The sequence below is a fragment of the Salvelinus fontinalis genome, chromosome 28 (genome assembly GCF_029448725.1).
Source record: "Salvelinus fontinalis isolate EN_2023a chromosome 28, ASM2944872v1, whole genome shotgun sequence".
Taxonomy (NCBI): domain Eukaryota; kingdom Metazoa; phylum Chordata; class Actinopteri; order Salmoniformes; family Salmonidae; genus Salvelinus; species Salvelinus fontinalis.
Genome location: NC_074692.1, coordinates 29,752,810 through 29,766,372, shown reverse-complemented (window position 1 = coordinate 29,766,372; position 13,563 = coordinate 29,752,810). Strand labels below are relative to the sequence as shown.

The following is a 13,563-nucleotide window of genomic DNA, read 5'->3' as shown; positions in this document are numbered from 1 at the left end:
TCTCTATTATCCTTAGTAATATCCTCTCACATAAGTTCAGCTTGTAAATAGAGTTGGCTGTATAGACATGATTTAGAAGTGAGGTTTGTGTGGTTGTCTGACCTGTGATCAAGCACATGCATTAGGGTACATTCTGCTCTAACCAACTTTCAACATTGAGCATTCCTCAGTGTTTATGCAGGTCATTCTTGGCTAACCAGCGAGCAGCTTTTATCAATGCAGACTTTATGTAGACACCAATGTGTTCCATTGCAGGAGAATTTCAGGAGGAAATATTTGAGATTTATTAATCTCTCTGCATCCTCGGTGAGGAACAAACAGCATACTGTGGGCTCTTAGAAATTATACAGAACACATCTTGAAATAAGTTTATTCTTTGGTTCAGATTTGTGGGCTCAATATTGAACATCTGTTGTTGAAACATCCATGTAAATACATCACCATAAAGGTGGTTCATTGAGGTTTATTAAAGTGATATCAGGTAAAGTAAGGTTTAATGGTGCTTCATTATAAAGGACTGGGGCACAGTACTCTTTTTTTGAAAAGTTTAGATGAAAAGATCTTTACTGTAGGTAGTTGATTTATGTGATAGCACACCTTGAAACAAAGCCTTGCCCAACTTTGATGTATGTACCTTCATTAGTTTTCACTCTTTTGTTTTGGAGGAATGTCCTATCATCCTGTTATATGAGCTGGGGCTGGGAAACTGGGAGTCTAGGGGGAGGCAGGGGTACTGTGCCAGAGCAGGTCTCTCCCCTTGTCTCTGGCTTTAAGTCTGTCTGTCTGTCGGTCTCTCTCTTTTTCTTTCACTGTCTCTCTCTCACACACACACACGCACACACACACGCACGCACGCACGCACGCACGCACGCACGCACACACACACACACACACACACACACACACACACACACACACACACACACACACACACACACACACACACACACACAGTAATAGTTTATTTTATCTTCCTCCTCTCAGTTTTTCCCCTTAGGCTTATAGATGGAATCCGCTGTAGAGGTAAATAGCGCCACTGGCCGCCCCACCACAGTTGTTATTGTTTTTGTTGCCAAGCGTCACACAGCATGGTACACACTGCGCTTTTCTATCATGTGTGCAATGATGTCAGAGCGGAAAACTTCTGTGTTGTAATATCGGAAATGGACGTGACTGCTTCACCATTAAGCATTCCAGCTTTAAGGTCAAACCATCCACGTTCTCCTCTATAGGCATATATCCTTGTCATCATCAGCCTTGTCATCATAGTCGGGTTCTATAAAGTGCAATGTAAAGCCTAATGGGAAAGGCACCATGAACTTGACTAATGTGTGGTTGAAAAAGTAATTTGATTCAATTTGAACAATTTAATTAACTTCTCACATAACTGATAGATTGTTTTGTGGTCATGTCACAACTGCAGATATAAGTCCACACCCTGCAGGGGACTACATTCCTACATTATAACTCAACTGAATAGCATGTTTAGTTTACCCTCCTGAAATACAGATTATATTATAAAGCACTCAGTCTCTAACAACGCGTTGCTAGGGAAATCAAGCCTCGGCAGAAGTGGTTTTTAGTCATTGTGTGAGTTGGTGCCAATTTGGCACAAACCATGAACTTCTGTGTCTCTAATTTATACATGCCACAGAATGATAGTTAGGGAGATTTTCTGCCAAGTCCGAAACTTAAATTAAACTAAAAAGAATAATAGCCTTCTTTCTTTTAATAGACAAATACGTTAAACTGTAGTTTTTCAGGATTTGTGAAGGTGTTGTGGAACATCTGTATCCACTTTGTCAAAAGGCTCTTTTAATGGCTTCTAAAGAGCAGAAACAAGTGGAACAGAGACATGAGGTACATGACATCATTCACTGCCACACTATAAACACTGTTTCAGGAAAGAGATAATCATCCATTTGTGTTGTGGCTCAAATAATTATCAGCACCCAAACAGTGCTGGCCTGGTGAGCACAGCACATGTGGTATCGAAACACAAGCCCAGGGAGGGAGTGGTCACTCTGTGGCAAACATGATATCAACAAACATAGCAAACTTTATCCCAGGAAGTAACTTCTGCAAAATACTGTTGTGATGTTCTAGAAATGATTAGGCACAGACGCCAGTTCAATGACTATTTTTATTTGATTTACATTTGGTTGAGTGAGTTGTCAACTAACGTGAATTTAATATGAAATCAACAAAAAAATTGACAATGACAATGGATTTAGTTTAAAAGTTGTGTGAAAAAATAACGATGATGACTTTTTGCAAATCCAATCAGTTTTCCACGTTGATTCAATGTCAGCACATTTCATATTTTTTTTTTAAATGAGGTGAAAACAACGTTGATGACACATCCATTTTTTCCCCATTGGTTTGTTCTCTCACTTGGAATTTCTATGTAACCCAGTTTGACTACTAGGATCTATGGGGATTTCTGTTAGACGTGAATGTAGTTCATGATTTCTATTGGAACCATATGCTGTAGGCTCCGTGGGCGTTGTTATTGCTGGCATTAGTACTGTGTTCTAGTAGAGGCTTGAGGTCACATTCTGGCCTGAGATGATGAGAAGTATGTTCATTAAAGTCGACACACTAAGTCACACCATTGTCAAATGCTCCAAACTGGCATCCACGTCATAAAGAGTATTGCGCCTGAGTACTGTCAGTGCATGTGACACTTGAAATATGACTTATGCATTTATTTTTAGTCATGTTTCATTGCAATGTCTTCTTGGTTTCAGCGCATTTTAGAACTAATTCCCAGAACTCACTTTCTAGTGTATGATTCTGGGAATGGACTATTGTAGCCTACATAATAAACCTCACACATACGGGAATCATGAATGTTAGCCATTGTGGGGATATTTTTGCTTTCCAGCTGGACCATGGCAGATTCTTCAGTCCTGTGGTCTATACATAGATAGCTCATTGTTTAACATCAGAAAATACGTTGACAGGCTCAACTTCAAATACAAGCCCGGAGGGTAAGAATGACCCACTGACTCCGGTCTCATTCCAAGGGACCTTTTTTAACTTGTTTAGCTGAATGACATAATCTCTTCACCTACCAATAGTAGACCTACAAATGCACTGCATTGACTTCATGGAGCAGTCAGGGGCAGAAAGGTTATATTTTATGGACATAAACGTGTAGATATTCCTGTCTCATTAACATTCAAATTAAACATCAGTATATAGATATATAGCCATCATGGATGACCTAATTGATTCTGGATGACAGCAACAATGACGTAATGCTGTTCCACTGCCTCAGTGTTTTCCATAAGAAGGTATCGGTTTACCACTTGTACCCATGTCTCCTTCTGGAGAAGTGGTCTCAGAGTGATTCAGGGCTTAGTTGAGACAGAAAGAGGGCCCACCAGCTTCCTCTCCTCTGCTTCTCTCTCTACCTCCTCAAAGATGCATCCCACTAATGGCTTTTCCATCTTCTGCACCTTCCTCCCCCTGCTGCCAATTTCTGGAAACCCCTTCCCCAGAGTGCATAGAAACAAGCCACATATGTTAGAAGTATCTCACCGGCTGCTGCTGTGTTTCTACTTTTCTACCACACCACCGTTGCAATCAACAGGCATTTATTTTCTAGTCATTTGAACTAGGCATCGATGCACGTGTAGTTCTGAACTCTAAACAGGAAATCAATAATTAGAAAGGGTTGGATGCCAAGTGGAAATGAGGGAATGGGGAGGTTGGTTTGCCATGTGAATTTAAGTTGGTGAAACAAGTTCACTCCTCTATTTCACATTAAAAGGGGGTTTTCAGAATAATATTTTGAATACTGACTGGGTTCTTTCTGTGTAAGTCTTTTAGGTTTAACTACAGCAGAGTGACTATTTCATCTGTACAAGTACATCATGTACAGTGGCTTGAGAAAGTATTCACCCCCCTTGGCATTTTTCCTATTTTGTTGCCTTACAACCTGGAATTAAAATAGATTTTTGGGGGGTTTGTATCATTTGATTTACACAACATGCCTACCACTTTGAAGGTGCAAATAGTTTTTATTGTGAAACAAACAAGACACAAGACAAAAAAACAGAAAACGTGAGCGTGCATAACTATTCACCCCCCCAAAGTCAATACTTTGTAGAGCCACCTCTTGTAGCAATTACAACTGGAAGTCTCTTGGGGTATGCCTCTATAATCTTGGCACATCTAGCCACTGGGATTTTTGCCCATTCTTCAAGGAAAAACTGCTCCGGCTTCTTCAAGTTGGATGGTTTCCGCTGGTGTAGAGCAATCTTTAAGTCATACCACAGATTCTAAATTGGATTGAGGTATGGGCTTTGACTAGGCCATTCCAAGACATTTAAATGTTTCCCCTTAAACCCCTCGAGTGTTGCTTTAGTAGTATGCTTAGGGTCATTGTCCTGCTGGAAGGTGAACCACTGTACCAGTCTCAAATCTCTGGAAGACTGAAACAGGTTTCCCTCAAGAATTTCCCTGTATTTAGTGCCATCCATCATTCCTTCAATTCTGACCAGTTTCCCAGTCCCTGCCGATGAAAAACATTCCCACAGCATGATGCTGCCACCACCATGCTTTACTGTGGGGATGGTGTTCTCGGGGGGGATGAGAGGTGTTGGGTTTGCGCCAGACATAGCGTTTTCCTTGATGGCCAAAAAGCTACATTTTAGTCTCATCTGACCAGAGTACCTTCCTTCATATGTTGGATAGTCTCCCAAATGCCTTTTGGCGAACACCAAACGTGTTTGATTATTTTTTTCTTTAACTTCTTATGGGCAGGTGGGACGGTAGTCTCCCACCTGGCCAACATCCAGTGAAATTGCAGAGCGCGATATTCAAACTACAGAATTATAAATATTTAACTTTCATAAAATCACAAGTGTAATAAATCAGAATAAAGCTTAACTTCTTGTTAATCCAGCCGCTGTGTCAGATTTCAAAATGGCTTTACAGCGAAAGCACACCATGCGATTATCTGAGGACAGCGTCCCGCATACAAAAGCATGAAAAACATATTTAAACCAGGCCGGTGTGCCACGAAAGTCAAAAATAGCGATATAATAAATGCCTTACCTTTGATGATCTTCTTCTTTTGGTAGTCCAAAAGGTCCCAGATACATCACAAATGGTCCTTTTGTTCAATAATGTCCTTCTTTATATCCATAAAAACTCAGTTTAGCTGGTGCGCTTCAGTCAATAATCCACCCAGTTTCCCTCCATCAAAATGCATACAAAATGAATCCAAAACGTTACTAATAAACTTTTCCAAACAAGTCAAACAATGTTGATAATCAAACCTTAGGTACCCTAATACGTAAATAAACGATAAAATTTAAGACGGAGAATCGTTATTGTCTTTACCGGAGAAAAATACCAAAGAACGCGCTCTCTTCCACGCGCTTGGAAACACTACAGCCAAAATGAGAGCCATCTAGAAAAATTATAATTTCTGGCTAATTTTTCCTAAAACCAGCATGAAACTATTTCTAAAGACTGTTGACATCTAGTGGAAGCCCTAGGAACTGCAATCTGGGAGGGTTTTGCCTTATAATAAAAGTGACAGCCATTGAAAAGCCATTCTTTTTTGGGGGGGTGGTTTGTCCTCGGGGTTTCGCCTGCCATATCAGTTTTGTTATACTCACAGACATAATTTTAACAGTTTTAGAAATGTTAGAGTGTTTTCTATCCAAATCTACCATTATATGCATATCCTAGCTTCTGGGTCTGTGTAACAGGCAGTTTACTTTGGGCACGCTTTTCATCCGGACGTGAAAATATTGCCCCCTACCCAAGAGTGGCTTTTTTTCTGGCCACTCTCCCGTAAAGCCCAGCTCTGTGGAGTGTACGGCTTAAAGTGGTCCTATGGATGGATACTCCAATCTCTGCTGTGGAGTTTTGCAGCTCCTTCAGGGTTATCTTTGGTCTCTTTGTTGCCTCTCTGATTAATGCCCTCCTTGCCTGGTCCGTGAGTTTTGGTGGGCGGCCCTCTCTTGGCAGGTTTGTTGTGGTGCCATATTCTTTCCATTTTTTTATAATGGATTTAATGGTGCTCTGTGGGATGTTCAAAGTTTCTGATATGTTTTTATAACTCAACCCTGATCTGTACTTCTCCACAACTTTGTCCCTGACCTGTTTGGACAGTTCCTTGGTCTTCATGGTGCCTCTTGCTTGGTGGTGCCCCTTGCTTGGTGGTGTTTGCAGACTCTTGGGCCTTTCAGAACAAGTGTATATATACTGAGATTATATACTCTCACCATTACAATAACAGGGGAGGTTAGCATTTTGTTGGGGGTGGGGAATGGTATTTGTGCGTCTATAACTTTCTTGCTCATCATTATTCACGATTCATTCAGGATTATCCATAATCATGGTAGCATGCAGATTTATGTAGAAGTGTTTAGAAACAATCTATTTTTATTTACAATAAAAGTGACTCCAAAATGACAATACATTATTTACCATACATTTTTATTGGAGACAAAATAATGTGAAACACAACCAAAACAAACAGCAAATGCATCCAACAAATGTGGAGAGTCATAAGCTTGATGTAGTCATTGCATGCTATGAATGTGGGACCAAATACTTATATGTGTATTAAAGTAGTAAACAGTTAAGTGAATTTGTCCCAATACTTTTGCTCCCCTAAAATGGAGAGGGGGGGACTATGTACAAAAAGTGCTATAATTTCAAAAGGTTCACACAGTATGGATGAATTAAACCTGACACTCTGCATTTTAACTTGATTTCAAATCCACACTTTTGGAGTAGAGAGCCAAAAGAAGAACAAATGCTTAACTGTCCCAATAATTACCGAGTGAACTGTAATTCATATCATATACCTAAAAGTACTCTAGAGCTCTTTTTATTTGCAAACAATTTAGATGGATCGCCCCGTCCTGCGCCTAGGGGTCCCCCCACCCGGTTGCCTGACCCTGCTGAGACCCCAGTTACCATCAGATCCTGCTCAGATGAGGCATGACAAATAATTACCTTAATAATTACCTTCATGTACATTATATTATCCAAGAATATAATCAATGGTTCAATAATTGAAATAACCATTATTCCTAGATCCCAGATCCCAGACTGTAGCTTACCCATCAACTCAAGATGGAACTTTGTATCCATTCACTGGTTGTTATAACATACTGTAAAACTCCCCAGAGCTCTGTAGACTGCTCTTCCCTGACTGGCTAACCCTGCTGGGACACCTGTCACTATTTGATCATGGTAAGGCATGATGAGCATACAGTTGTGTAGCAACTGTGCACCATGACAGTGAAGTCTGTAGAGCTGTGTAAAGGCAGTCATTGTTGTTCTCCCCCTTAGACGAGGAGGAGCATGGATAGGACCAAGATGCGGATTGAGGGAAATAAGCCATCTTTTAATGAACACAGCAAACAAGACACTACAAACTACAAAACAACAAACGTGACTAACCTTCAACTGTCCTGTAAGGACACAGGAACAAACACCCACAAAACACCAGTGAAACCCTGGCTGCCTTTGTATGACTCTCAATTAGAGACAAACAATACACACCTGTCTCTAATTGAGAATCATACCAGGCCGAACACAAAACCCCACATAGAAATACAAACATAGACAAACCCACCCAACTCACGCCCTGACCAACTAAAATGAATACAAAACAAAGGAAAACAGGTCAGGAACGTGACAAGCTGTTTATACCGTGTCAGTGTGTAAAGTAGGGAATTATCTATGGAAACTGACCAATAATGTTACATTGTATATTGAAAAAAAATCACCTTGTGCTGTCAAAAAACTTCAGAATATCAGTCTTCAATCGTTTGGCCGCTGGTTTCATCGTTTGATTCAGGTCTAGACTAGTGTAATTGTTGCAAAAAGAATAGCTAAAGTTAGTGAGCTAGCTGACTAGCTCGCTAACGTTAGCCAACTTCTGTCTAGCGCTAATGGTTTGTCAACTGGCGAAAACTAGCCAAGTTAATTTATTTCTGTTGAAACAGGACAAAACACAGTCTACAAAACATTTCCATACACCTGTTGTATTCGGCGCATGTGACAAATAAAATGTGATTTGTTAGATTCTGCTACCTGAGAGAAATCTAGAGGCTAGAACTGAACTGGCTGTGGTAGCTACTAGCTAGCTAGCTAGTTCATTCACTTCAGACAGAACTTCAGTTGAGAGGGGATGAAACATGTAGGTAATGCATTAGCTAACATTTCATATCAGTTACACTACAAACTCAACATTGTGAATAAATACTTTTCTTCCCCTGTTAAGTTATTAAACAGCAGTTACCTTGTCAGCTACATCAATTAAATAAAGAGTAGCCAGTTTCTGCTCTGCTTGCTTTTACAAGTCTGAGAAAAAGCACAACACACACAGACAACAGCCGCCTCTGCTCGCATGCTCTGTGGTGTCCGCACGGTCCTAAGACCAGGTGGTGATACCGCCAAACAGCCTACCTAACCTCTCTGAGGCGTCCGAATGATCCTAAAGCACACAATGCCACTTTTTGTATCACAGTGCATTGATAAAACTGGGGGAGCCAAAAATGCAATTTCAGAATGTGGGGGGAATCATGTCCCTCCCGTTCCCAGGGAAACTTGTGCCCCTGGTTTTGGAGGAGATGATAAGTAAAATGCATGTGTGTTGATTGCAAAGACCCTGCTTTGCAGCCAGGTCTACATTTTGGGGATCTTGCTCTGAATGGTATTTTTCAATCAATCAATCAATCAAGTTTATTTTATATAGCCCTTCGTACATCAGCTAATATCTCGAAGTGCTGTACAGAAACCCAGCCTAAAACCCCAAACAGCAAGCAATGCAGGTGTAGAAGCACGGTGGCTAGGAAAAACTCCCTAGAAAGGCCAAAACCTAGGAAGAAACCTAGAGAGGAACCAGGCTATGAGGAACCAGGCTATGATTTTTCCACCATTAAGAATCTTCTCTGGGATAGTTGGGACGCTAGCATCCCAACTGACAAGCACCCCCAACCCCCCCCTCACTGATTAGCATCGCGTCACAATGAAAAAGGAAAATCTAAATATCATTAAATCACAAGTCCAAGACACCAAATGAAAGATACAGATCTTGTGAATAAAGCCACCATTTCAGATTTTTAAAATGTTTTACAGGGAAGACAAAATATGTAAATCTATTAGCTAACCACGTTAGCAAAAGACACCATTTTTCTTTGTCCACCATTTTTTCTCTCCACCAGTAGCTATCACCAATTCGGCCAAATAAAGATATTGATAGCCACTAACCAAGAAAAAACCTCATCAGATGACAGTCTGATAACATATTTATTGTATAGGATAGGTTTTGTTAGAAAAATGTGCATATTTCAGGTAGAAATCATAGTTTACAATTGCACCCACCATCACAACTCGACTAGAATAAATACAGAGAGTAACGTGTATTACCTAATTACTAATCATAAAACATTTCTTAAAAATACACAGCTCACAGCAATGGAAAGACACAGATCTTGTGAATTCAGACAATATTTCAGATGTTCTAAGTGTTTTACAGCGAAAACACAATAAATCGTTATATTAGCATACCACATATGCAAACGTTACCCGAGCATTGATTCAAGCCAAAGAGAGCGATATCGTTATCATCGCCAAAATATATTAATTTTTTCACTAACCTTCTCAGAATTCTTCCGATGACACTCCTGTAACATCATATTACAACATACATATAGAGTTTGTTCGAAAATGTGCATATTTAGCCACAAAAAAACATGGTTGTACAATGAGAATAGTAGCCAACCTGGGCTGAAAATGTCGGGCGCCATTTTGGACAGTGACCTAGCGTAATGAATAACTAATCATAAACTTTACTAAAACATATAGGGTGGACAGCAATCGAAAGACAAATTAGTTCTTAATGCAATCGCTGAATTACATTTCTAAAATTATCCTTACTGTGCAATACAGGGTTCGCCAAGCGAAGCTACACAAAACAAAATGGCGGCTTATGCGTTTGACATTTTTCAACAGAATAACGATTTATCATCAAAAATAGTTCTTACTATGAGCTGATCTTCAATCAGAATCTTGGGCAATGTATCCTTTCTCCGGTCTAATCGTCTTTTGGTCGAAAGATGTCCTCTTGTCCTGTCGAAATGGCCATTAACGTTCGACCGGTCCTGGAAACTTGCCCAGCGCTTCAAAGTGCATAACAAAGAAATGCCTCAAAATCGCACTAAACGGATATAAATTGCTATAAAACGGTTTAAATTAACTACCTTATGATGTCTTTAACACCTATAACGAATAAAAACATGACCGCCGATATATAAGTGGCTAAAAAAAAACTTCGAAGGAGGTCTAGTCCGACGACCACTCTGCGTCGAGCGCACTGTTGAAAAGGACGTTCTTTCCGCTCCAGGGTCTATTTATAGAGCCCGGATTGCGCAATCCACTCCATTGAAAATCTCCCCGCTTACTGACATCTAGAGGAAGGCGTAGGCAGTGTTTGTAGCATCATAGCATTCACAGGGACTTATGAACTGACCTGGGAGCAGGGGCCAAGATTTCTGAAATCTCACTCCCTGGCAGGAAAAGTGCTGTAGAATGAGTTCTGTTTCACTCAGAGACATAATTCCAACGGTTATAGAAACTAGAGAGTGTTTTCTATCCAATAATAACAATAATATGCATATTGTACGAGCAAGAATTGAGTACTAGGCAGTTTAATTTGGAGACCAATTTTCCCTAAGTCGAAACAGCACCCCCAAATCCCAGAGAGGTTAAGAATAAGATGAACACATTGTTGCTGAAAGACCCTGTTATGATGTAAGAAACACGCAACTGTAGCACACCCAGTTTCATTTGGTCTTTATTGTGCAAACTTTTTATCAAAGTACACTACAGTATTCTACTAGAGAGTATTCTACAGACAAGATCACTATCACCACAGTTCTCTAAATGATCATGTCCCAGGGTTTGAACCCCCCCAGATAGCTCAACACGCTGGATCTCATCCTTCCACTCGATGGTTAATGCGGTCATCTGCGGAAAAAAATAGTTAAGGAAGAGCAGTCTGAACATTTACAGTTTCTCTGTGGTTCGCTTTTATCCTTAGGACTGATGTATGATGCCATTTCAGGAAAACCTTACTTTTCATTATTGAACATTTGGAGGTCTCACTGTCTCTGTCCCAAATGGCACGCTAATCCCTATATAATGCACAATTTTTGGTTCAGAGCCCTATGGTCTAGGGTGCAATTTGAGACAAAGCCATTGACTTCAGGTCTGACAGGGCAGGACAGGGGCTGGGTTTGATATGTGTCTCAGCCAGCCCATCAGCCAACCAATCTGCTGAGACAAGCAAATATCCATCTGTCAGTTCTCATCTTGCCTCCTCTCTTCTCCCATGGCCTGCACTGTCACGTAGCACAGGAATGTGGGCTGGGGCTTTAGGAGAGAGGCTGTTTGTTCAAACCCCATCAGGCTTCACAGAGGAAGGTCTCCACATTACTTTTTGACAAAGACAGACATGTAGACAGATGGATAGACTCATTGCCTTTGAAATTATATGGTATTGATCAGGTAATGCTTTCAGGAGATGAGATAACAGCCCAGGCAAGTCAGCATGTCAATTCCACCACAGACGATTCAGCAAGTTCAACAATATTCTTGTGATATTACAGTAAATTAAGTATCTTTGGTTGAGAGCCGCCATTGGATTTTCATGACTAGGATCAAAAAGTAAATCTTGCATAATGCTCCGAAAGTGTTTAATAGGCCAACTTTTGATCCTAAACTGGATCTTCGTCACCTACCAGCATCTGTCCAGTGACACCCTTTAAAACATGACTAGAAAGTGTTGTATGAGTTGCCATGGCCACTCCTTTGATATCCTTGTTCAAAAGCCAAGCAGTTGCAGCACAGCTGGGTCTGGCCTGTGATTCACTAGGTGATAGGATTGTAAAAATGTTTGGGTAAGCTGGAGAGGCTTTACAAGGGAATGCAGTCTTGTGGGGTTGGTGCCGGAGGGTGAGGGCCTTACATTCATTATATGGCTATATAACAAGGGCAAACTGTCAAATGCAGACACATTTGGAGCGATTGTTTCCAGAGAAATAAGTAAGAGAGCAGTGAGGAAGAGAGGACCATAGAGGACTGCAGAGGAAGAGACGACTTGGCCTATTCATGTGAAATGAATCATACCACATTTTTATTCACAGAGTTTAAACATTCAAGTGGAGGATGTGCGTATCCGGGCCATTCTGTCGTCGTACCGCAAGCGCATCCCTGTGACAGAGGGCTACGTGGAGGTGAAGGACGGGGGGAAATGGAAGCAGATCTGTGATGCGGAGTGGACAAAGCACAACAGCAGAGTTATCTGTGGCATGTTCGGTTTCCCCGGAGAAAGGAAGTACAATGCCAGAGTCTACAAGTGAGTGAGGGATGGGACTTTGTTTAACTGAATCCTCTTGGTCCTCATTGGGAATTAAGGCCACAATGAGCTCCTGCCATTCTTCGATGAAAGGGATGAGAGTGTAGAAAGGAATACTATATGTGTCTCTATGGATGGGCAGTGGAAGCAGCAGCTCCATTTTACTGCAGTGTTATGGAGCAGAACTACTGTAAACATAAGTAAGTCCAAGCCAGAATGGCACATAGGGCAGGAGTCTATCTCCTGTTTCTGTAGCGTGAGGCAGCTGGATGTACAAGTACACCCCCTGGACAGGACACTACTGTATATCAGAGGAGGCTGGTAGGAGTAACTAGAGGAGGATGGGCTCATTGTAATGGCTGGAATGGAACAGATGGAATCGTATTAAACACATCAAACATATGGAAACCACATGCTTGACTTCCATTTAATCCATTCCAGCCAATGCAATGATCCCTTCCTCCTATAGCTCCTCCCACCAGCCTCCTCTGCTGTACATATTCGTATTATGTCAACTTGTTTGGTTTGGTCAGGCACAGCCCTTTATTCATCTTCAGATGTATTAAGCCTGGGGAGGCCATGTACCATGGACAGTTACTCTCCCAGGCCCAGGGCAACAAGCCGTTGACAGACCCATACCTTATCTCAGTCAAGATTCATTCTTGGTACACATTACACAGAAACCTTGACTCTTAAACTCTGGAGAGGGATGTCAACTCAGAGTTCTCCCATTGTGAAAATTATGAACCGATGTGGTTACTTTTTAACCCCACTATGCTACTGTAAGTTCAGGCTGTTATTCAACAGACTGACAACGCACCAGAACTTTGAGCTTCTTACCCTACCGTGGTGGAAAAATCTTTTAGATCTTTGCTGTTTGACTTCTATATTACATACAGAACATATTTGCCCTAATACAGAGCAATAATGCTGAATTATACAGAAACTTTCTGTATTCTGCTTCACATCAAACACTCTCATAGAACTTAAGTAACCCCTCCCCCCTTCGTATGTATATATACAGGATCAGTGCATTCCTTAAAGTAGTTGTAATGGGGTACTGACTGGACTGGGGAAGGATCTAACTCTTATTTACACGTGGAAACCTGCAGAGGAATAGCCAGCAGTTAATTAATCACTTCAAACCTGAGACCTCGTCTCTA

General features: G+C 41.0%; 1 protein-coding gene across 1 annotated transcript in view; it reads left to right on the top strand.

Moving 5' to 3' along the window:
* Nucleotides 1-13,563, top strand: part of loxl2b (lysyl oxidase-like 2b) — a 66,386-nt gene that overhangs the window by 17,727 nt on the left and 35,096 nt on the right. The window contains exon 4 of the mRNA XM_055887454.1: nucleotides 12,189-12,400. Coding sequence (XP_055743429.1) covers nucleotides 12,189-12,400 — 212 coding nt within the window. The remainder of the gene's footprint in view (nucleotides 1-12,188; nucleotides 12,401-13,563) is intronic.